This window comes from Orbicella faveolata, unplaced genomic scaffold (assembly GCF_042242905.1).
Source record: "Orbicella faveolata isolate gen_17 unplaced genomic scaffold, um_ofav_v1 contig_2, whole genome shotgun sequence".
Lineage (NCBI taxonomy): Eukaryota > Metazoa > Cnidaria > Anthozoa > Scleractinia > Merulinidae > Orbicella > Orbicella faveolata.
The window spans coordinates 27,344,576-27,370,586 of record NW_028301547.1 but is presented as its reverse complement, the minus strand read 5'-3'; the positions used below and the strand labels follow the sequence as shown (position 1 = coordinate 27,370,586).

Sequence of the window (26,011 nt, the reverse complement as noted above, 5' to 3'; positions counted from 1 at the left end):
CTTAGTACCACCAGAGAGCTCAAAACCTTTGTTAGCAGGTATTTGTGTCGCGTCATGTGTTCCTCGTTCATGAACAGTTGCCCGACACTAACTCGAGCTGTGTAAAAACCGCCAGTACAGTACGAACGCCAACCTTGGGAGGATTTGCTCCCCTTGAGCAAGAAAGCGTCAAATAAGGTTACACGAAATGTCTCAGAACCCTTTGCGATGCTGAGGCATTTCGGTGAGGCTTATTTGAACACGATTTGTTTCGCAAAAAGAAAATGGCGGATTATGTTTCCCAGGGGTGATTTGCGGAAACACAGTCGCGAATACTTGCCTTCTTTATAGTGGTTGAAGATATTGTTTGGACCCTCCTTACGTAACCAAATGAGCGAGAATTCCTTGACACGAAGCACGAGCTTGCTCGTTAAGTTTTCGATCTTTCTGGCGATCCTTGTTTTGGGAGTTTCCCGTGGTTTTGACTTGGAGTCAATAGTACCAAGGAATACAGCTGGACCTAATGTATACATTGGTCCTGCTTCCGTCAAAGGTAAATTTGGGTTAAAAATCGGCTTGCGGCTCTGTGTGAATTGCACGGTGGCATACGTCACAATTTGAGACTAAACGTAATGATTCCTTGTAGTACCTGTAAGTAAACTCATAGAGGAAGCTTTACATGGTAGAGGGAAAAACGTATTGGTCTCTCTTCATATAGATAATTAAATATGTTAATTCATACAACATAAATTAATATACATTAAACATTTGATGCATTTTTCTACCTTTTCACTGGCCGAGAGCCCACCACATGATCTTTTTTTGCCAGCAGTTTTAAAGTTTGCATTTAAAGGGTTCAAAATTTTGTCAGCATCATTAAAAAAATATTGCAACAGGCTCTGTGTCAGGGATTATGCTTTGTATGCAGGGTGCAGATGAAGAATGAAATGTCTCATTTTCTTACTGCTTGTCTCCAGTGCTGGGAGTTGCTCATGATACTGCAATTATGTGCTTGCTAGTGATGCATGCTTGTTGTTGACATAATATATCAAACACGAAAGACCGTGTTTGACCACATTTCCAAACACCGAGGAGAGAGTTGAAAATACGACGCGCAGCGGAGTATTTTTGACGAACTTCGAGGTGTTTGGAAATGTGGTCAGACACTGTCTTGAGTGTTTGATATATCTTCTCAATCGAAACTAAAACTAAGGAGAAAATGGAGAAATAAAATCATTCAAATCTATGCTAATTAAGATCAGATATCCAAACACCGTCACAGTCATGATTTCCTTTGTTTAAACTTAATGAATTATTAATGAGTTTGAGAATAACATATTCTAATCAGTTAAACATAGCTAACACTCTGTTTCTGTAATGCTTTCAGAGTGTGATGAGGAACTTGGTATTACCTCAGGAGTCAATCTAGTACCAGATAGTCGCATTACAGCATCAAGTCATGACAGTAACTACCCACCTCATGAGGGTCGTCTGTTTTCACAGAAATGGTGGCAGCCAGCCATACATGAAAGGGGTCAATTCTTGATGGTTGATCTACAGCGGTTGACAGTTGTTACAAAATCCGCTGTCCAGGGTGGACAAGAAATAGGCATCAGTAGTGCCAGAGTACTGTCATACTTTATTTATTATAGTATTAATGGAGACGATTGGTATCCTATTCTTGAAAAGGAGCATGTTAAGGTACAGAGATATCTTATTGTTAACTTAAATTAAATAGTTAAATGTATATTTTGTGTTAAATTGTGTGGCTTCACAGCAATATGAACCAAATACTGTGTTGTGATTGGCTACCTAAGTGTACAAGATAGGGCCATCCAATGTCAACAAATAAATGTATCAGTGAAATTCAACAGGTAACCCCTGTGTGGTAAAAATATAGCAACAGGCAAGGATCAGTACAAGCAACCAAGTATTGGTCTGCATATCAATCATGATGCATTTTATACAGTACATATAACACCCAGGAAGTGTACCGGTATGTCTATTTTGCACAATTAGGTAAGAAGGTAGAGTCCATGTTTGGCCAAGTGATCCACACTGCCATGTTTATCACTGTTTCTGTAGCATAGACAGACATCTTTCCCCGGTCTAGTTGGGATGGAAGTTCATCAAAGGGTTACCCCAATTTGTCTGTGCCTATTAATATACCTGGGTGAAGAGGGGTGCTTTAAGAGCAAAGTGTCTTGTCCAAGAATGCAACAAAATAATTGCAACCAGCACTACACCTTGTCTGCTTGGTTCAGAGTCTGTCATGCTAACCTGGACATTAGACCACGCTATTTCTTACAGGTACATTCGATTCCATAAGACTGCTTCTTCAATTCTATTTCACGTTTCTTGCAGTTGTTCAGTGGAAATATCATCAGCAGTGAGTTTACTTCAATAAACATTTTTCCTGGGCCTGTCATGGTTCGTTTTGTAAAGTTTTATCCGCAAAGTTGGCGTATCTTTATTGCTTTGCGGGTTGAACTGTATGGTTGCCCAACAGGTAAATTATCTTCTAAATTACCAATTGTTGTTACTTAGTATAGGTACTCGTGTGATTGCAAATGCAGTTAAGGGTTTACAAACTATAGGAGCAATATTTGAAAATTCTCTCAAGATTGCATTGAGGCTTAGAGCGAGTGCAATTTGATTTCACAAATTTTGTTTCAAAGAAGCAAATTTTTAGTTTTGGTGAGCAGATTTAAAGCAAAAATATGATTGTCTTCCTTTGACATTTATAATAAACATAGTGTTGATGCAACATTATGGTTTGACCATTAAAGACTGCTTAGTAAAAATGACCTTAGGTTACCTTTGGTAAATATACCAACCCATTTACTGGCCCTGTTGTACCTGTCAGATGACATTATAAACAACAGGGTGGTAACACTCTCCCTTGGTCTCACTCAAAAGGGTTAGTTTTAATAGACATTTTAGCAGTAATTAGTGTAACTGAAAGTGGCAGGTTGCAGCACATGGAAATATATGAAATAAATGTGATGGAAAAACCCTTTTAAGTAAAAGCGCAGCCTAACATATGCAAAAAATTGTTAGCACAAGTTATTATAGCATTGCTGTGAACAACAAGTTACACAGGTTTCAGGATACCCATTAATTCTACTTTTCCATGCACATGTTGTTTCACTAAAGGCATCTCCACTAAAAGATAGTAAGTAGCTACTTACAGCCATCATAAGGATGTCCAACAAGTTAAGAGTCTGTTATCTTGAGTTGAAAAGGAACTGTCAATCTTGAACTCCACAAAATGACTAGAAATGAATGTTCCTTTTGATATATGTAGGTTTTGACCCACCACTTGGAATGAATTCCAGAGAACTTATTGATGGAAGAATTTTAGCAACATCAATAGAGAGCGCAATCTACAAAGCCAGTTATGGCCGACTTCTCCTTAGTATTGGTGGAGGTGGCTGGTGTGCAAGTCTTCAAAATACTGAACAGTATTTAGAAATCACTTTAAAAACTCAACAAGGGAGTTCATTCCTAGTAACAGCTCTGGCCACACAAGGGGTATTGAGTAAAAACAGCTGGGTCAAGTCATATTACTTTTCGTATAGCATGATCAGTGCACCGTCGTGGATTTATTACCATGATCATAACGAGAAAAAGGTAAATGTATTGAGCCATACTGTACGATCACTGTCTTTCATTATAAGAGTCTAAATAAACTGCAGAGCTGTGAACAAAGATTCTGCTTGATTGAACATTTGACCTCACAGGAGATCTACTTGTAATTAGCCAAACTTGAAAAGTGAAATGGTGAGAAGTCAAAGACTACTGCTAGGCTGACACAGAGTTGTATATTTAAAACAATATTTTTTGACAGAACCTTCAAATCTCAAACAGGCAAAAAATCTTGTTAGAAGAGAATTAATGAATCTTTTCTGAATAAATAAGCAATGTCTTAGCTGTTATTAAGCTTAAGCTAGGGTACATGTACTACATATGTGTGTGCGAGGGCACATGAATCGCAAATATTACAACTTAGTAGCTCTAACTCGTAACAACTAGTTAAGGTTCATTGGCTGCATGACTTGGACACGAAAGCAAAATGATGCATGGGGACATTTAAGACTGGAAAACTATTTCAAATAACTAAATTCATCACCCTCTCTAACGAGACATGAAATTTCCTTTCTGTTTTGCAGCTTTTTGTTGGAAACCAAGATGAAAACACTGTGGTCAAAAACCATTTCATGGGCTTTGTTTTGGCTAGCAAAATACGTATTCATCCACAAACCTGGGAAAACAGTATTTGCCTTCGAGCTGAAGTTTATGGCATTGATTATCATAGTAAGTTAACTTTGATTTTCAAAGTTTGCCATTTATTTGAATACTCACTCAGTCTGCCAGTACACTTGGTGAAGTATCTTTTTATCCTGTTTTGTGTTTCTTTTATCAAACTGTGGGCCCATAATATTGGTCAGGTTCAAGTAATTGCTGGGTTTTTAAGGGAGGGAGAAAGGAAGGTCAAGGAAGGAAGCAGGGAAGCAGGGAAACAGGGAAGCAGGGAAGCAAGTCTTGAGTATGGATGTCTTGAGTCTTGAGTCTTGAATATGGATATTTTCAGTAACTACCTGGGAATGACTTCCAGACTCTTCACAGGCAGCCCAAGCTCACGATGCAAGGAGTTATTATTTATTTTTTTAATCTTTATGCGAAGGTTCAGCACATGAAACATGACATATTGACCGCTGACATCTACTATTATATAACCACCGATTTTGGTTATGCGAAACGTGACCTTCGCCTTGCTGAAATTTTGATATTTTTGCAATAAAAATAACTTACCTCAATGCCTTGTTGTCTTTTCTATTGTCATCTCGCTTCTCAGCTCAATCCGAAGCCTTTTAAGTGAGTTATCGCTTTTTGTTTTTCCTTAGTAGAGGAAAAACAAAAAGCAATATAAAAAGCGATGTAATAGTAGATGTCGGCTGTGAATATGTCACGTTTCACGCACTGAACATTCGAATAAAGATTAAAAATAAATAAACAATAACTCCTTGAATCGTGAGCTTGGGCCGCCTGTGGATTCTTTAAAGTTTTTCAAAGTCATGATATATTCATTGGTGTTTTCTTGGTTTAATTTGTTTATTCTTCATGTTTAGTTGTACAGTAAATCCACAGACCTAATTTACATATTTTGGAGTAGATTATTAATGATGAAAAACTACTTTTGTTCAGAGTTTAAAGACTGACTTTTAACCAGTCCCGGACATTTGACTGAGAAAATGGAGAATTTTAGGTTAATTTGTAGCACTGTTAATAATTATTTTTCGATAGAGTCTCATGAATAGACCAATTTCTATGTCAACTAGACACTTTGCTGCATGTACCCAGGCAGTCATTATACTAAGAAGTACTAGCTATATTGCAATTGAGTTAAATGTTCTGCATTTGAAGTCGTACAAAATTCAATCAAATCGATGTGCTCAAGCTATTCTGCCTTTGATTGCATTTCTTGGAATCGATTAATGGCTTTAAGTACTCACAGGCCTATTGGACATGAATTCAAATGAGTGAAGGTCTTTTATAATCAGCCTAAACATTTCAGTCTATTTTCCTTAGCCTTTGTCGTTGTTGTTGTCTCTTTTTTTGCGTTTCTCAAGCAAGAGAGGCATTTTAAATTTCAGAGTTATGGTGGTGCGTGACATAGAGCTACGAACGCATTTGTCGAAAAACATATATTTATCAAGTGTGAGTTTTAGCCCATTCAGAAGTTAAAGTATTAGGGAAAGTGCTTATGTAAATGCTTGTTTGTTCAGTACAGATAATCAGTTGTCTAGATAGCCAAAGTAGGTTCCAGATGTTGACACTATTTTCCGGTTGCAATCTTGGTGTACCAGAGAGGTACACTAACATGGTGGCTCCCCACTGGGCTCTGTAAATTTGTGCAAAATATTTCGACAAATATCAGAGGTTTTTTGGGAAAATGCACAGACTTAAAACTTAGAGAAGTATCATCTTTATTAATCTCCTATAACGTCTCAATTTCTTGACTTTATCCATGAAATGGTTTTCAAATAATTTTTTTATTGCGCCAGGATTGCGTGACAGTGCAAGCCAAGAATTGTTTTGCTGGGGTCACTGACATACATTAGTATCTTTCAGCTTAAATGTACAATAATTCGCTACATGAGTTTCATTCTTGTAAAGACACATAACCCTGTTACAAGAAAATAACAAGAGAATGATCATTTAGTTCGAGATTTTAACTTTATTATTCTTTAGGAAGTTTCTCAGAGCTATTTACTAAGGTGTACTCAAACAGATACATTCGTAAACAAATTCTCTAACCTTTCTGTTCTTGTTGCTTAGACAATTTCTTGAGTTCATGCAGGGATTCTACTTGGTTCATGATCATGTCATAAAATACGACGATGCTTCTGAAGATGCTTTTTATCAAGTTGAATTAAGAGTTGATAGCCCCGGTTGATAGCTCCTTTCGTACATGATTCTTGATAAATCACTCAAATTGTTCGCTCGTAAATTGGTCTCTCGTAAGGCTTACAGACTGACCCATTCTGAAAACGCTTAACATCCTTTAGTGTTGGTCTACCACAAACGGTGTGTTCGTTTGTATGTGATTTCATCGCCCTAGAAATCATGGAATCTATGCTAACTTTTGATGACGACAACTTTTGTAAATTCCCCACAAGCACAGGTGACGCATGCGCTTTAGAGACCAGACAGCGATTTGTGATTGAACGAGGAAAAAACAAAGAGAGCCGAAATTTAAACCCAGGCCTCACTGCCTGGGTAAAAGGCAAATAATCATTTAAGAAACATGAATTCACAAGCTGAGTATCTGAATGTGAAACTATTAAGTGTAGAGGGAGTTTCTATATGTTGACCCTCAGATCTGCATATTATTGACTTGCCTGATTTCTCTGTAGGCAATCTTTGCATTTATAATCCAAGGCCGGACTATGTTCCCAAGTGTCATGGGTCGGGTCGTGAATGTATTGTCAGCCCATCCCGTCAAATCTTCACGTGCTATTGTGTAGCAGGATATGTGGGGAACTCTGAAAGCTGTGCAGGTACAATCATGTTACAATCATGTCCTTGAAATCTAAATGTACCTATAATGTATAGTTACTATGCTTGTCAATAAAGCATTACAAAACAAGCAATTTGACTCAACCTCAAGATTTCCCTTGTGGGGCTCCTAGCTAGGTTTACAGTGGAGTGAAGGTGGCTTACTACAGTTTTTTGGAGACTCCGTAGCACGCTCTATGATTGCCTGCCAGACATCAGTAAAATTCACGCCTGCAAAAATGACATATAACTAACCCTAAGAAGAAACAAAAACCACTTCAGCCAATGAAAGGCATTAAATCACTTCAGTATACTTAGCAATAGTTTCAAACTCCATTCAAACGTGTTTAAACCTAGGGCCAAAAAATATGACAAAAAAGCTCAATAAACAACCGGTAAAAGTGCTCCAATTTACTCTTGCCTTCTAGCATGCGATACGTGGCGTCGCATGATCATGAGTGCACGCTTAAATAAAGGGCATGCACAATTCAATTCTCGTCCAAGGTTGTAGAAGTCAGTCTTTGATCGAGTATTGCTCAAAAACCTACCATACAACCAATAATGAAATTTTCACAGTTGATTTGTAGGGGTGAATCACGTTTAGAGCCAAAATTTTTAAAAAATCTGTAAGACCGATTTTGAGATATTTTTGATCTCACATTTTCTTAGTTTGTGAAAAATCTGTCTTACAGATTTTTATTTTACTTTGCACGAATGTTAAATCAGAACCAATTGCTTATTCTTGAAATTTTGAGGTTGGCTCATACGGGTAGATTTTGAGAAAAACGTGAGTTAACCTACTTAAGTGGCCAGTCTCTCCTTAGGTACCCAGTCATTCATTGTGGCCATTTGTTAACGTTTAATTGTTCAAGTTTCGCATAGAATGGTAAAAGACTTAAGCAAACAGTAAATAGAGAAATGAAAAACATCTTGGAACATTTTGCAAAAGAGTTAGAAGTTGACTGTTGTAATCCATCATAACTGTGGTATAAGCCACCTTAAACGTACATGTTGAAATACCTCAAGAAAAATTGTCCAACACCACAAACCGCAATGTCTCCCTCTATAAAACAAACATTGTTGCTGTCAACAGATGTCGATGAATGCAGTGTGGGATACAATTTATGCGGTGAGAAACAAGCCTGTTCTAATGTGCTGGGAAATTTTCAGTGCAAATGTGCCCAAGGGTACTCTTATGATTCAGGTTCTGGAAGTTGCAAAGGTTAGTGTTGTACCCTGGCTTTTTTAACAGCAGTTGATTAATTCAATCATACAAGTGTACCATTATCACACCCAATTATTTGATTATTTAAACTACATGTATAATATTAATGTTGCCTTTGATTCTGAAATGGAAATACTTAAACTTCAATATTAAGTTCTAAGTATTTTACTGACAGTTTACAGTAGTAAGGTTTGAATTAATTCCAGACCTGGCATGACAAGAGGGTGAGCCGGGTTGTTTGTTCATTCACTGTAAACCACAGACTGCCGACAGCAGTAAAATGCAGATGGCAGACTACAGTTGTTTTAAGTGTACAATTATTGTGTTACAGTCGAACCTCTCCACAATGGCCACCACGAGGACAAAGTAAAGTTTCCATTGTCGAGAGGTAGCAGTTATGGGGAGGTGGGGGTGTGATATGAAGCCCTGGGGGATACGCCCTTATATGGGCTATATAGGCATGTGCAGCCCCAAAGGGTATGGTTTTTATTGCAACCATTCTGGTCATAAATAGGGTATCGATTTTGGGCATTTTGGTCATAAATACAGGTTCATGTTTTTGGCTTTTCTCATTATCAGTAAGAACGTCATCAAAGGCCCTTCATAAATTATGTTTAGGGCAACTGTGCCAGCTGCATTATTGTCATAAATTGGGTGTCAAATTTTTGGTCAGGTCATAAATGGGGTATGGAAAATCATAGATTAGGGTAAATTAAAAAAAGGGTAAGGGTTTTGGGAAGCAGGCCACACGCCCCCACCCAATTTTTCTGGGAGTACCTCCCCCAGTTATGAAGCCTGTATTTTTCTTTTTGGGGGGTGGGGTGGGAGGGGGGGATGCAACACTTTTACCCAAGCGAAATATATAGATGAAACAGAAACAAAACAAAACCAGAAACCAACGATGCATGGTATGGGTCAGTTTTGTAACCTTTGCAATAAATGGGGTTTTGTATGCACCGTTTGTCAGTTGATGAGTAACTGGCCATTATCAAGAAGTTATTTTGGCAGTTGGGACGTGCCTTAATGGCTCTCCCCATGGTAGAGAAATGACCATGTAGAGAGGTTAAATTAGGACTGAATTTATGGACCATCCACCGAGACAAAAAAGTGGCTGTTGTAGAGAGGTGGCCAATTTAGTGGAGGTAATCTGCAGTCTGCAGGCTCTACAGTCTGTGTTTTACACTGATCAGTTTTTTTCTCTGGGTTCTCCCTTTTACCTCCTCTACAAAAACCATCACTTGATTTAATTATTTCAGTTTATTTATTTATTTATTTATTTATTTATTTGTTATTTATTTATTTATTTATTAACTTATTTACTTAATATTTATTTATTCATTCATTGTGATTTAGATGTTGATGAATGTTCCAATGCAAGGGATGTTTGTCCATATCTGACAGAGTGTATCAACACTGATGGCTCATTCATTTGTGATTGCAATGAGCCAGGTTATTTGGCAGATGGAAACAACTGTGTTGGTAATGTTATATGCTTGTATATCTCATGATACATTTTAGCAAGATGTAACTTGTAAATTAAGTCCATGGTTTAAGGATGGCTACGATAGTTAGCCTCCAAGCTGCTTGCATCCAGAAATTTTTAGGTGCAATAAAACTTGGCTTAAATAGTACGTATGAGTGGCCAGATGTACAATATATATTGCAGACCTGGATAATGCAGACTTAATATCTGGGTTAAGGAAGGTAAAGTACTTTCACTCATCCAGAACTGACTTCTCCTTGAAGCAAAGATGTTTAAGGGACCAAGTTTGCCTAAATATAATCTGGCCAGAGCTTCCATTAAGAGAGTGGAAGGGGGAAGCCCGGACTAAAGCATATAATAGCACATATTGACATGTGGATATGTTCACATGCGCTTTACAAAATTATTTGTAAAAACTATTCACATATAAAAAATTTAAATGAAAATCATCATCCTAATTCTAATCATATTTAGTTCGAAATAAAAAAAAAATGCATCACAATCAGTGATAAAATGAATTAGAAGAACAAAACAAGTATATGTTAGTGAGCAGTATGCAGTATATAAAGCAGAATCATGACGCTTTAATAGAGAATGTAAATCTGTTTATGTTTCTTTTAGATATTGATGAATGTGAGATTGGAAGCCATAGTTGTTTAGAGAATTCAACTTGTGTCAATGCCGCTGGCTCATTTCGTTGTTTCTGTAATAAAGGCTTCACTGGTGATGGCTCAAAAGGATGTTATGGTATTTATGTTGCAAAAAAGCTTATTGAATATCTGTTAAAGTATGCTATGTCATGGCCAACAGAGATGTATTGGAATGTATAGAACATATAATTGAATCATGATAGATTTGCAAAATTGTTTGTAATCTCTACAACTGACTGCCATGAATGAAGGTCTTTTTTTTTCCTCTCTTTATACACCCTTTTATTTACACTAGATAACAAGATCATAAAAGTATGTTAGGAACATTTAAACGTATTAATAGTAATATCCCGGGGAGGAAGGAGTCCCACATAAAAAGGATGGGGGTGCTCACCATACCTTTCAGGGGTTAAAAACGTGTTTTTGGCCCCTCTTAGCATGCTCAGCCTCAAAAGGTTCACAGCGGGAGCTTTCCCGGTACCTTTTAGGGTATTGAACCAAAAACATATGATACGAGATAATTTGTTGTTTTAGAATTGGTACCTCTTAGGGATGAAAAACATTTCAAGCCGCGCACGGGGCTTCTACTGTAAGTACCGCAGAGAAATGGTGGGAAATTTTCCTAGCATTCCTTACATACTCTCACTAGGGTTCTTCACCTTGCGGCCAGGGAAGGCGTCATAATCTGTTTCAGTGACATGTCGATGATGTTAAATAAAAAATAAACCAGAAAGGGCCGATGGAATATGAGGCAAGCTTTAAACTGAAGTCACGATATTAATACTGCTTTAAAAGTAAATGGTGCGTTCGAGTCATTCCCGATGCTTTCAAATGATGGCGGACTCCACCGACGCCAATAATCTGGAACAAAACAAGGTCATTATTTAAACACACGTGAAGAAAGACTTGGGCAGGAAAAAAACGTGAGCGGACAAAACCGGGGAATGCCGATAAATCAAGTAATCCCGCAATGATGAACGAATTACACAACGCGAACCTTCCTCAGCTTCTCCCCCTGAACCAAGTTCAGATCCACGAACTGAACTTAAAGATACCAAAGTGCCTACGAATGGATGTTGAGCGCGGTCCTGAGCCGCTCTTTTGGCTTCGAACCAGGTCAAATTCTGGTGCGGTGGTGGCGGTAGCAATAACAGTGGACGTTTCTGTAACCAGTGGAAAATCCACTGGATGGGGGGTTGGCCCTTCCAGCTTCACCAGGGCCCCATACCTCTGAAAGACTGCCACTGCTGTGCTGGGGTTGGGTTTTGTCCGTTCAGGGAAGACAGAACATGGGAAGATGTTATATCCCTTCACCGATGGTATCTGGCTACCCACACGTAGTTTAGCCGGCAGGCCGATGCCGTTGCCCAGGGTGTGGCCGTCACCATGTCCAGGGTGACTACTTGGAGCCATACGTGCGAGCTGGAGTGTATGTGTGGACCAGTACAGTTCAGCCATCCACCGGATGCCTTGCAGATGCGACCGCCTTGCTGTAAAGGTACTACCACTACATACTCACCCCCATAAATTGTCTGTGCTTTAGGTGACCATGCACGGCTACCAATGGCTTGGCCAGTCGAATGGCCAATGGCTCGTACACGCAACGAATCGCAAAAGTCCTTAAGTAACGACCTCCGAAAGAAGTGAGCCCACCGCCCATCCCCTGAAACTAGAGGAGCCAAGGTTCAAAAGTATAATTATTTTTCCAATCAATAACCTGGATAACGTACGATAAACTGATGACGATTCAACTAGAGAAGGTATAGCTTATTCCAGGAGGCGTCATGAAGCGCCTTGGTAAAACAAACCCCCCAAAGTTTCATCAAGTGACAAGAAGGTACTAACAGCACCTTTTCTTCAAATTGAAATTACTAAAATTGACAACCTTGCATCATTTTTAACAGGAACGCATAAAAAGAACGTTTGATCGTATTGAAATTAAAAACTCGACCAGAGCAGTTAAGTATTTATAACGCAGACTAACAAAGCAGTGCATCATGAACAGTAAAAATAGTTTAAGGTATCTTACATCACGGTCTCCATATAAAGTGCCCACCAACATGAATTTGAACTGAAACAAAAAGTTTCTAAACGATTTATAAGAACTCAGTGTTTTTACGAATTACCCCCACAGCCTTAGAGGAATAAAGCCGTCCTCTCATAGAATTTGAACAAAAAAAAAAAAGGAAGAGATACTTACAGTAGAGGTCATTTGCGTCCCCTCATGGGATAAGAAATTCTCGCCCATATCAAGTTTCTTTTCTTTCGTAGGTTCTCGCGCGTTTAGAGATGCCCCACACTCCCGTTTTAGGTGCAGGAATCACAACCAATGCTTACCTAACTTTTTAAAGATGCTACTTTTAGCGCTTCCCCAAATCTACACACGCGTATTTCACTTGCGGAAAACTATCGATTTGCACAGTGTTTAAATTGGAGATTCTCGCCCATATCAACATTCTTTTCTCTCGTAAGTTCTCGCGCGTTTAAAGATGCGCCACACTCGCGTTTTAGGTGCAGGGCTGCACACCAATGCTTACCTAACCTTTTAAAGATGTTACTTATAACCCACCCCCATATCTAAACACGTGTATTTCACTTGTGGAAGTCTATCGATTTGGAGAGTGCTTGGGTGAGAGATTCTTGCCCCTATAAACTTTCTTTCCTCTCCTAAGTTCTCGCGCGTTTAGAGATGCGCCACACTCGCGTTTTAGGTGCAGGGCTGCACACCAATGCTTACCTAACCTTTTAAAAATGTTACTTATAACCCTCCCCCATATCTAAACACGTGTATTTCACTTGTGGAAGTCTATCGATTTGGAGAGCGCTTGGGTGAGAGATTCTTGCCCCTATAAACTTTCTTTCCTCTCCTAAGTTCTCGCGCGTTTAGAGATGCGCCACACTCGCGTTTTAGGTGCAGGGGTCCCAACCAATGCTTACCTAACTTTTTGAAGATTCTACTTTTAGCGCGCCCCATAATCTACACACCTGTATTTCACTTGTGGAAAACTATCGACTTCCACAGTGTTTCGGTTGGAGCTTCTCGCCCAGATACACTTTCTTTTCTTTCCTAAGTTATCGCGCGTTTAGAGATACGCCACACTCGCGCTTTAGGTGCAGGGATGCACACCAATGCTTACCTAACCTTTTAAAGGTGCTACTTATAGCCCTCCCCCATATGTAAACACGTGTATTTCACTTGTGGAAGTCTATCCACTTGGAGAGTGCTTCGGAGAGAGATTCTCGCCCCCATCGACTTTCTTTCCTCTCGTAAGTTATCGCACATTTAGAGATGCGCCACACTCGCGTTTTAGGTGCACGGATCCCAACCAATGCTTACCTAACTTTTTGAAGATGCTACTTTTAGCCCTCCCACAAATCTACACGTGTATTTGACTTGTGGAACTCTGTCGCTTTGGACAATGCTTGGGTTAGATATTCTTTCCCATGTCAATTTTCTTTTCTCTCGCGTGTTGTCGCACGTTGAACGAGGCGGCACACTCGCGTTTTAGATGTGGGAATCCCAATCTCTGCTTACCTCGCTTTTTAAAGATGCTAGTTTTAGCCCTCTTCCAAATCTTTAACGTGTATTTCACTTGTGGAAGTCTATCGATTTGAACAGTGCTTGGATGGATATTTTTACGATGTCAATTTACTTTTCCCTTCTCTTTTCTCGCGCGTTTAGCTATACGGCACACTCCAAGTTTTGGTGTAGGGATCTTAAACTGTTCTCACTGGGCTTTTTAAAGATGCTAGTTTTGACCCTCTCTTAACTTTACACATCTGTATTTTCTACTTGCTAGAGTCTTTCGATTTGGACAGTGCTTGGGTAACAGATTGTCACCCATATGAAACTCCTTTTCTCTCGTAAGCTCTAGCGCGTTCAGCGATGCGCCACACTCGCATTTTTGGTTTGGGGATCCCAAAGTATCCTTACAGTGCTCTTTTAAAGTGCTAGATTTAGCCCTCCCCAAGTCTACACGCGTGTATTTTACTTGCGGAAGTCTATCCATTTGGACAGTGCTTGCGAGAGAGATTCTCGCCCGTATCAACTTTCTTTTCTCTCGTAAATTCTCACGCGTTTAGAGATGCGCCACACTCGTGTTTTAGGTGCGGTGATCCTAACCAATGCTTACCCAACTTTTTAAAGCTGCTACTTTTAGCGCTGCCCCAAATCTACACACTTGTATTTCACTTGTCAAAGTCTATCGATTTGGACAGTGCTTGAGTAAAAGATTCTCGCCCATATCAATTTTCTTTCCTCTCGTAAGTTCTCGCACGTTTAGAGATGCGCCACACTCGCGTTTTAGGTGCAGGGTTCCCAACCAATGCTTACCTAACTTTTTAGAGATGCTACTTTAAACCCCACCCCAAATCTACACACGTGCATTTCACTTGTGGAAAACTATCGATTTGTACAATGTGTGAATTGGAGATTCTCGCCCATGTCACCTTTTTTTCTCTCGTTAGTTCTCGCGCGTTTAGAGATGCGCCACACTCGCGATTTCGGTGCGGGTATCCCAACCAATGCTTGCCTAACTTCTTAAAGATGCTTCTTTTAGCGCTCCGCCAAATCTACACACGTGTATTTCACTTGTCGAACTCTATGGATCTGGACAGTGCTTGGGTGAAAGATTTTCGTCCCTATCAAATTTCCTTCCTCTCGTAAGTTCTCGCGCGTTTAGAGATGCGCCACACTGGCGTTCTAGGTGCAAGGATCCCAACCAATGCTTACCAAACTTTTTAAAGATGCTACTTTTATGCTACTTTTAGTCTATCGATTTGGCCAGTGCTTGGGTGACAGTCTCTCGCCCTTATCAACTTTTTTTTCTCTCGTAAGTTCTCTTGCGTCTAGAGATGCGCCACTCTCGCGTTTGAGTGCCACGATCCCAACCAATGCTTACCTAACTTTTTAAAGACGTTACTTTTAGCCCCTCCCGAAATCTACACACGTGTATTTCACTTGTGGAAGTCTTTCGATTTGGACAGTGCTTGGATGAGAGATTCTCGCTCATATCACCTTTCTTTTCTCTTCTAAGTTTTCGCGCGTTTAGAGATGCGCCACACTCGCGGGGATCCCAACCAATGCTTACCTAACTTTTTAAAGATACTACTACCTTTAGCGCTCCCCCAAATCTACACACGTGTATTTCACTTGTGGAAGTCTATAGATTTGGTCAGTGCATGGGTGAGAGATTTTCGCCCCTATCTCCTTTCTTTTCTCTCGTAAGTTTTCGCGCTTTTAGAGATGCGCCACACTCACGTTTTAGGTGCGGGGATCCCAACCAATGCTTACCTAACTTTTTAAAGATACTACCTTTAGCGCTCCCCCAAATCTACACACGTGTATTTCACTTCTGGAAGTCTATCGATTTCGACAGTGCTTGGGTTAGAATTTCTTGCCTCTTTCAACTTTCTTTTATCTCGTAAGTTTTTGCGCGTTTAGATATCCGTCACACTCGCGTTTTAGGTGCGAGGATCCCAACCAATGCTTACCTAACTTTTTAAAGGTGTTACTTTTAGCCTTCACCCAAATCTGCACACGTGTATTTCACTGGTTAAGTCTTTCGATTTGGACAGTGCTTGGGTGAGAGATTCTCGCCCATATTATCTTTTTTTCTGTGTTAAATTCTTGCGCGTTTAGAATGCGCTACACTTGCATTTTGGGTACGGGCAACAAATGCTTACCTTACTTTTCAAAGATGCTACTCTTAGCCCTCGCTTAAATCTGCACACGTGTATTTCACTTGTGGAAGTCTATCGATTTGGACCTTGCTTGGGTAAGAGATTCTCGCCCATATCAACTTTCTTTTCTCTCGTACGTTTTCGCGCGTTTAGAGATGCACCACACTCGCGTTTTAGGTGCAGGGATCCCAACCAATGCTTAACTAACTTTTTAAAGGTGCTACTTTTAGCTTTCCCCCAAATCTACACAGGTGTATTTCACTCGTGGAAGTCTATCGATTTGGACAGTGCTTGGGTGAGACATTCTCGCCTCTATCAACTTTCTTTTATGTCGTAAGTTCTCGCGCGTTTAGCGGTGCGCCACACTCGCGATTTAGATTCGATCATCCCCATCAATGCTTACCTAACCTTTAAAAGGTGCTCCTTTTAGCCCTAGCCCAAATCTACACACGTGTATTCACTTGTGGAAGTCTTTCGATTTGGACAGTACTTGGGTGAGAGACTCTCGCCCTTATCAACTTTCTTTTCTCTAGTATGTTCTCGCGCGTTCAGAGATGGGCCACATTCACGGTTTCTGTGTCGGGATCTCAAACTATGCTTTCTGGACTTTTAAAAGATGCTAGATCTGTCCCTTCCCCACATCCCCCCCCCCCCCACCCCCCTTCCCCCCCAAATCTACACACGTAAATTTTACTTGTGGTAGTCTGTCGCTTTGGAAAATGCTTGGGTTGGAGATTGTCGGCCATTAATATTTTTTTTCTCTCGCTCGTTTTCGCGCGTTTAGATATGCGCCACACACGCGATTTCGGTGTCGGCATCTCAAACTATGCTTACTGGACTTTTTGAATGTTCTAGATTTTGCCCTTTCTCAAATCTACACACGTGTATTTTACTTGTAGAAGTCTATCGATTTGGACAGTGTTTAGGTTGGAGATTGTAGCCCATATCAACTTTCTTTTCTCTCGTAAGTTCTCGCGCGTTTAGAGATGCGCCACACTCGCGTTTTAGGTGCGGAAATCCCAACCAATGCTTACCTAACCTTTTCAAGATGCTACTTTTACCCATCGCCCGAATCTACACACGTGTATTTCACTTGTGGTATTCTATTGATTTGGACGGCACTTGGATATGAGATTGTCGCCTAAATCAACTTTCTTTTCCCTAGTGAGTTATCGCGCGTTTAGAGATGTGCCACACTCGCGGTTTTGGTTTCAGTATCTTAGGCTATGTTTACTGGACTTTTTAAAGATTCTAGATTTAGCCATTTCTCAAATCTACACACCTGTATTTCACTTGTGGAAGTCTGCCGCTTTGGACAATGCCTTGGTTAAAGATTTTAGCCCATTTATATCTTTTTTTTCACTCGCGTCTTTTCGCGCCTCTAGCAATGCGGCAAACTCGCGTTTTTTGTTTGAGGATCCCAAACTATGCTTACGGGGCTCTTTAAAAATGGTAGTTTTGGCCCTCCCCCAAATCTACAGAAACGTATTTTACTTGTGGAAGTCTATCGATTTGGACAGTGCTTAGGTTGGAGATTCTCGCCGAAATCAACTTCCTTATCTCTCGTAAGTTCTCGCGCGTTTAAAGATGCGCCACACTCGCGTTTTAGGTGCGGGGATCCCAATCAATGCTTAGCTAACTTTTTAAAGATGTTACTTTTAGCCCTTTTCCAAAGCTACACACAACCATTTTACTTGTGGAAGTCTATTGATTTGGACAGTTCTCAAAGTCGCCGAGACCGGGCTGCGCGTAGCGTGATTTTGACCAATTTTGGGTCGACTTCCAGGAACTTGGGCGATATTTCCGAGTCCCAGGGACTCTAAACTAATTCGAGAAAACAAGCAAGTGAAAAAAAGATATAAATGGGCGAGAATCTTTAACCCAGGCATTCGCCAAAGCGGCAGACTTCCATAAGTGAAATACACGTTTGTAGATTTGAGAAAGGGCCAAGTCTAGTATCTTCATAAACTCCAGTAAGCATAGTTTGAAATGCCGACACCGAAGCGCGAGTGTGGCGCATCCTTGAACGCGCGAAAACACGCGAGAGAAAAAAAAATAATGAGCAAGAATCTCCAACCCAAGCATTGTCAAAATCGACAGACTACCACAAGTGAAATACACGTGTGTAGATTTGAGAAAGGGCCAAATCTAGCATCTTTAAAAAATCCAGTAAGCATTGTTTGAGATCCCGACACCAACACCGCGAGTGGGGCGCATCTCTAAACGTCCAAGAACTTACTAGAGAAAAGAAAGTCGATATGAGCGAGAATCTCTCACCCAAGCATTGTCCAAATCGATAGACTTCCACAAGTAAAGAATTGGTTGGGATCCCCGCACCTAAAACGCGAGTGTGGCGCATCTATAAACGCGCGAGAACTTACAAGAGAAAAGAAAGTTGATATGGACGAGAATCTCCAACGTAAGCACTGTCCAAATCGATAGACTTCCACAAGCAAAAAAACGTTTGTGTAGATTTGGTGGGGGTCCAAAACTAGCATTTTTAAAAAACCCATAAGCATAGTTTGGGATCCTTACACCAAAGACACGAGTGTGCCGCATCGTTAAACGCGCGAAAACGCGCGAGTGAAAAAAGATATAAATTGGCGAGAATCTTTAACCCAGGCATCCAAAGCGATAGATTTCCAGAAGTGAAAAACACTTGTGTAGATTTGAGAAAGGGCCTAATGTGGCATCTTTAAAAATTCCAGTAAGCATAGTACGAGATCATGACACCAAAATCGCGAGTGTAGCGCATCTCTAAACGCGCGAAACCACGCAAGAGGAAAAAATATAAATGTCCGAGAATTTCCATCCCAAGCATTGTCCAAAGCGACAGACTTCCACGAGTGAAATACACTTGTGTAGATTTGGTGGAGGGCCAAATCTCGCATTTTAAAGAGCCCCGTAAGCATACTTTGGGATCCCTACACCAAAAAGGCGAGTGTGGCGCATCTCTAAACGCGCGAGAACTTACTAGAGAAAAGAAAGTTGATAAGGACGAAAAATCTCTTACTCAACCACTGTGCAAATCGAAAGACTCCCGCAAGTAAAAAATACACGTGCAAATTTAAGAGAGGGCCAAAACTAGCATCTTTAAAAAGCCCAGTGAGCATAGTTTAAGATACCCACACCAAAATTTCGAGTGTGCCGCATAGCTAAACGCGCGAGAAAAGACAAGGGAAAAGTACATTGACTTTGGTATCTTTAAGTTCAGTTCATAGATCTGAACTTGGTTCAGGGGGAGAAGCAGAGGAAGGTTCATGTTGTGTAATTCGTTCATCATTGCGGGATTACTTGATTTATCGGCATTCCCCGGTTTTGTCCGCTCACGTTTTTTTCCTGCTCAAGTCTTTCTTCACGTGTGTTTAGACGTGATCCCATTTATAATGATCTTGTTTTGTTCCAGATTATTGGCGCCGGTGGAGTCCGCCATCATTTGAAAGCATCGGAAATGACTCGAACGCACTATTTACTTTTAAGGCGCTATTAATATTGTGACTTCTTTTTAAGGCTTGTCTCATATTCCATCGGCCCTTTCTGGTTTACTTTTTTTTTAATATCATCGACATGTCACTGAAACAGATTATGACGCCTTCCCTGGCCGCAAGACGAAGAACCCTATTGAGAGTATGTAAGGAATGCTAGGAAAATTGCCCACTATTTCTCTGCACCCCCGTCCTTTTTTTTGGGAGTTTCCCCCCCGGGAGTAATATAAATTATTTTTGTTTCTATACCCATGCCACAGCCAAAATTTCATCAGAAAAACTTTTCTAAATACGGAAGGTTTTTTAATTTGATCAGTCAATGTAAGTGCATGATTTAAGTGGCATAACAAAGACTACAAAGACTTGACGCAGTGTTCCTTTGCAGATATCGACGAATGCAGAATAGAGGTGTGTGGTGATTATGAATTTTGTGTCAACACTGAAGGCTCTTTCTCTTGTGTCTGTAAACAGGGATTTATTGCAATGGGCGCCACATGTAAAGGTAAATCACGCGTCATCATTTGCATGCATGGCCATAAGTGCAAAAGCATAAAGTTATTAAAAAAGGCTATGATCGTGAACATACAAAAACAACAGCAGTATCATAGCAGTAGATAAATGCTAGCTACAACTGAGCAGCATTTATTTTGCTGTTCACTTGTAGCTAGTATTAATCTACTGCTTTGATACTGCTGTTTGCTCGAGGTTAGCATTTATAAGGGCCAAAATATATGGGTGTCTTTACATCGCTCTACCACGAAATACTTGCCGATGTGCTAATGCGGCCATTTAACCAGGGGCCTGAACACTAACTTAGGTGGCGTCAATGAGTAACTCTTCCCAGGTTCTGAGCTTCTCCATCTGGCAGTGAATGGAAAGAGGACCTAAGGGTAAGGTTGGAAACACCAAAGGGCTTTTTCAGGGAATATCACTTTTCATCATGTGCGTAGTGTTGATCCTGAGTCAGCATTTTTGACTACTTGACAGATGCAGATGAATGTGGATCAGATGAAGCAGCTTGTCTTCATGACGCGGTGTGTGTTAATCTTCCTGGTTCTTACGTCTGTCAGTGTAAACCAGGATATCACATCATTGATATTGCCTGCCACGGTAAATACCCTGTTATGAAAGAGTAAATTAAAGAGAAAAAGTGTAAATTCGCAATGATAGTAAACTGTCGTGGATTGAAGCGGACTTTTTATTATTGCTAGCCACTAATTCACCAGTATTCACGCTTCTCATTAACATTCATCAGTTTATTTTTTGATGCAATTTACCTTGCGAGCAGAGGTTTCTTGAATCTTCCCGACTTTTTTAGGAAGATCGTAGGGACCTCTAGATCTGCTCTCAGGGTAGATGGAAGTGAAAAAAGAAATACTTCTAAATTTTAAACATTCCTTCACGACCGTTAGCCAGCATTCAATAGTCTATTTTCTTCTAATTTCACTTTAAACCAATAAACTGGTTTTGACAAGGCTTTTTTCCGTAGATTGCTTGCTGCAGGTTGTAGATTTGATGACGTCTCTCACAGACTCGTCTAATAAGTGTGGCTGTTTATTCAACAGATATCAATGAATGTCAGCAGGACCTAGCTGAGTGTGATGAACAAGCTGCCTGTTACAACACCGATGGATCATATCTCTGTATCTGTAACAAAGGTCTTTATGGAGATGGATTTTACTGTTCAGGTAGGTTTTGCTTCTTGTTGAATTACAGCGTTCTAACTCATTCTATAATGTTTGAATATAATTCAAATTAGGCCCTGTCCTTGTCAGGACCTGTTAAAAGCTGAAATAGGGACTTAAGGGGAAAAGTGAAGCCACAAACCAAATTTGAGGCCCAGGAATCCATGCAAATAGTGAAAAACGCGGGGTGACATGTATCTGACACCAAGAAAGGAAAAACCTGTAATCGATGGAAAATGCGGGAAAACAAGTACCATGAGAAAAGCGCGCGACAACATGTCACGGATCATCACAGATGGCGAAGGAGAGAAATCATGTCACCCGTGACAAGCGCGGGAAAACATGCAACCGATAAATAGCGCGGGAAAACATGCAACTGATAAATAGCGCAGGAAAACATGCAACCGATAAATAGCGCGAGAAAACATGCAGCCGATAAAAAGAGCGGGAAAACATGTAACCGATCAATAGCGTGTGGAGAAGCAGGAAATACAACAGCGATAGGAACTCGACTATATTTCACTTCGGTTCGACACCGTTGCAAACATGGCGATCATGTTGAGCGAGTTTTTGAGCGGAAACGAAAAACGTGTTTAGTACTTTGCCGAGTATTGAGGTAAGCAATGACGAGACTAAAATACAGTAACGACCGCTGACCGTAAATAACTCGAAATTAACAAATAGCAGATTAAACGAATAGAAACGAAATAAACGTTTAAAGTCACTGTTTAAACTATTTCACATAGCGCGAAAAAACATGCAACCGATAAATAGCACAAGAAAACATGCAACCGATTAAAAGCGCGGGAAAACATGCAACCGATAAATAGCGCAGGAAAACGTGTAACCGATAAATAACGCGGGATTACATGTAACCGATAAATAGCGCGAGAAAGCATGTACCCGATAAATAGCGCGGGAAAATATGCAGCCGATAAATAGCGCGGGAAAACATGCAACTGATAAATAGCGCGGGAAAACGTGTAACCGATAAATAATGCGGGAAAAAGTGCAGCCGATAAATGACGCGGGAAAACATGTAACCGATAAATAGCGCGAGAAAACATGGAGCATGATAGTTTATTGTGGTATTATTTTAAGTTCCAGTGATGCAGAAAATCTAACAATGTGTATGTGGATTCTTCGCGTGATGTCAACGCATTGCATTTTTGTGACCTAATAGCGTCTTTCGATCTGAAACAATGGGTGACTACGCCGACTCACACAAGTGGTCATACCTTGGATTTAATCATTACTAGAAATCAGTGTAAACTTATAGACAATGTTATGGTTCATGACCCTTTGATTTCTGATCATTATGCTATTTTTATGCATTTATTATTGCACAAACCACAATTTCCAACAAAAACTATTCGCCACCGGAAGCTGCGTTCGATTGATTATGCTGAATTCAATGACACTATCATGAATTCGTCCTTGTTTGATGAATCACGGCGTGATTTGGATTCGTTAGTTGATTCCTATCATCGGGTCTTGAAGTCCACCCTTGATATTTATGCCCCCGAAAGGACCCGTGAGGTAGTTCTTCGTCCTTGTGCGTCTTGGTATTCAACTGACATTAGTGTTCAAAAGAACATAAGGAGGAAGCTCGAACGTAACTGGCGACGTACAAGATTACCTGCAGATAGAGAACGGTATGTGTTTCAGAACAGTGTTGTTAATGACATGATTGCCTCCACGAAGCACACATTTTATTCATCAGTGATCCAGGAAAACTCAGGGAACTCTGGACTTCTTTTTAAGACAATAGAGAAGCTTCTGCACTCCAATCCAGTCCAGCGTTATCCATCTGGGCCTAATAACTGTTCTCTGTCCGAATCATTCGTTGAATATTTTAGTGACAAATTGTTAAGATCCGCAATGATCTTGACAAAGTTGATGGAACTCTGAATGACGGTCAAGTTACTTCATGCAATGCTGAGTCTGAAAGCTGTCTAGCTGGTCAGCTGCTAAGTGAATTTAAACTGGTCACTGCGGAGGTCGTATCTGATTTTGTGAATCACCTGTGTTCAAAGTCCTGTACACTTGATCCAATTCCATCTTCAGTGTTCAAAGGGTGCCGTCATTATCTGCTTCCAATAATCACTCGTATAGTTAACTTGTCTCTTACAAGTGGCCAAGTACCTGATAGATTCAAGGTTGCCATGTTGAAGCCGTTGTTGAAAAAGAGTGGAGCTGATCATGAACTATTTTCGAACTTTCGTCCTGTCTCGAATTTATATTTTCTATCCAAAGTTACGGAGAAAGCAGTTGCAGCACAATTAATGGACCACCTTAATGATAATGAAGGCTTATTAGAAGAATTTCAGTCGGCATATAAATCTCATCGCAGTACAGAGACTGCGCTTGTGAGAGTTCAAAATGATATTTTGAAGGCTATTGACAATAACAGATCGGTTATATTACTATTGCTCGATTTATCGGCTGCGTTTGATACTGTCGATCATTCGATTTTGTTATCTAGACTACAGAATTGCTTTGGTATTAGGAACACTGCTCCTAATTGGTTTCATTCGTACCTTCACTCACGCGAACGGTTTGTTTCTGTTAATGGAATTGAATCGTCAAAGAAGAATTTACCCTAGGGGTACCACAGGGTTTTGTACTGGGACCCTTGTTGTATTCCCTTTATACAAGTCCGCTGGGTGACATAGCCAGAAAGCATAGCATACCGTTTCATCTCTATGCAGATGACACACAGTTGTACTTGTCGTTTGCGTCCAACTGTCCTAATCATCTATCAAGCTCAAAGATGGCAGTAGAATTATGTGTTAAGGACATTGGGGACTGGATGCTGCGCAACAAACTTAAGTTAAATCGGGATAAGACTGAACTTTTGGTTATTAGTTCTAAATATCGTCCACGACCACCCCTCGACTATATACGAGTTGGTGATGAAGTAATCAAGTCTAGTAAACAGGCCAGGAATTTAGGAGTTGCATTCGATCAATGTTTGGACTTCAAAGAACACGTTAAAATAACCTGCAAGAGCGCATTTTTCCGCATTCGTAGTATAGCTAAAATTAGGCGATACTTATCCCAGAGTACTACTGAGACTATTGTTCACGCTTACATAACATCGCGTTTGGACTATTGTAACGCCCTACTGTACGGTCTCCCAAAGTATCTGATTAATAGACTTCAGCTTGTACAGAACTCAGCAGCTCGCCTTGTTACCTTGACTAGAAGGCAGGAACACATCACACCAATACTAAGGAGCTTACATTGGTTGCCAGTTCATTTTAGGATTATTTTCAAAATATTGTTGTTAACTTACAAAGCTCTGAATGGACTGGCCCCTGATTACATTAGAGACCTACTGCGATTTAACATTTCTGGTCGCACACTAAGATCTTAAAACAACAGGTTGCTTGATGAGCCTAGAGCAAATCTTAAAACGTATGGTGAAAGGGCTTTTTCCGTGGCGGCACCAAGGCTCTGGAATAAACTACCCCTCCAGATCAGACTTTCATCATCAGAGGCAGTTTTTAAGGCTAATCTTAAGACTTATCTTTTTAAGCGTGCATTTGATTTGTAGTTTTTACTTTTTATTTGTAGCCTAATTGTATTATAAAGCGTATTTAATTCTTAGGATTTTAACTTTTAGGATTTAGGATTTTAGGTTTTTAAAGAATTAGGATTTTAATTTTAAAGTATTGTAAAGCGCCATGGACAATTAGTGGAAAATGGCGCTATATAAATGTATATTTATTTATTTTTATTTATTGTTGACTTATCGCAGAATCAGTGTTAGATGGGCAGTGTTTAGAAGAAGATGAGGAATGTGCTGCTGCTTTGTCTGAGAGAAGACGAGAGAAGTCCAAAACACGTTCAAAATCTGCGTATGCAGCCGTAAAAAAAAGTGTTGCACAAGCATTCCTGAAGCCTAGCGAATGGCTCTTGATGTTTCCAATAATTTTGTTTTGCCAGTTTCTTAGTGTTATGTAAATAATTGAGGATTCAGTATAGACTTATTACCAAAAATTACCCTCGTATTTTTCTCAAGATTATATTCACACACCCAGTATAAATAATGTTGGTTTAAGGTGTATGTTTGGTATTCAAGTTTAATTTATACCTGTATGTTACCGGAGAAAAGACTTAGATGCGCTTTTCCTGAAAACAAGCCACTGCATAGCTATTGGTCAACTATTGGTTTAAGACATCATGAGGACGCTTTCCATCCAAACAAAAATTTCGAAAATTTCCAAACAGAGATCTAAAGTTTCTAGAAAATCCGGAAATTGTTGAAGAACGTACCATTCAACCGAAAATTCCAAAAAAAAAACAACCGGGAGGAAAGTCAAATGGATGGGAAATTCCCGGTGTGAAATTTCCGAAAATTTTGGTATGCCTCGCAAGGTTGTCCACTTTTCTTGGTATTCCGAAAAATGATGTCCATTCGTCACTGGAGATTTCTGAAGATTCAAACTGGAATTTTTTGTCGAATGGAAAGCGTCTTTGATACTATTGGTACTTTAAATTTATAACGGGAAAATAATCCATTGCGCTTTTTCTGATAGGGACATGTAAACATTTCTAAAAGTAAAAAAATGCCATGTTATTTAAGATTATGGGAAGTTTTTTTTTAACGTTCTATTAAATAAAGTAAAAAAAAACTGAACTTCTACTTAGCAGTCCTTATCTGAACACGAGCGAAGAGAGACAAGGAATGATTGCACGTCAAAAGGAAAAGAAGTTAGTGATGTGAAATGTTTAAAATAAACGGTGGAAAATGT

General features: G+C 40.0%; 1 protein-coding gene across 1 annotated transcript; it reads left to right on the top strand.

Annotated features, from left to right (window-relative positions):
- The first annotated feature begins 157 nt into the window (after positions 1-157).
- Positions 158-26,011, top strand: LOC110045160 (uncharacterized). The gene is made up of 13 exons (XM_089289181.1): positions 158-532; positions 1,367-1,680; positions 2,344-2,488; positions 3,287-3,612; positions 4,152-4,296; positions 6,900-7,043; positions 8,135-8,263; positions 9,620-9,745; positions 10,371-10,496; positions 19,952-20,068; positions 20,554-20,676; positions 21,132-21,254; positions 25,015-26,011. Exons 1-13 carry the CDS (start codon positions 370-372, stop codon positions 25,218-25,220), a joined length of 2,187 nt encoding a protein of 728 aa, XP_089145307.1. The 5' UTR covers positions 158-369; the 3' UTR covers positions 25,221-26,011.

What these genes read in the sequence shown, in the direction of transcription:
- LOC110045160 (XM_089289181.1), top strand. Translation starts at nt 370, where the DNA reads ATGAGCGAGAATTCCTTGACACGAAGCACGAGCTTGCTCGTTAAGTTT. An exon ending in TTGAAAAGGAGCATGTTAAG is followed by an intron (nt 1,681 to 2,343) that starts GTACAGAGATAT and finishes CGTTTCTTGCAG; the next exon opens with TTGTTCAGTGGAAATATCAT. An exon ending in AATGGGCGCCACATGTAAAG is followed by an intron (nt 20,069 to 20,553) that starts GTAAATCACGCG and finishes ACTACTTGACAG; the next exon opens with ATGCAGATGAATGTGGATCA.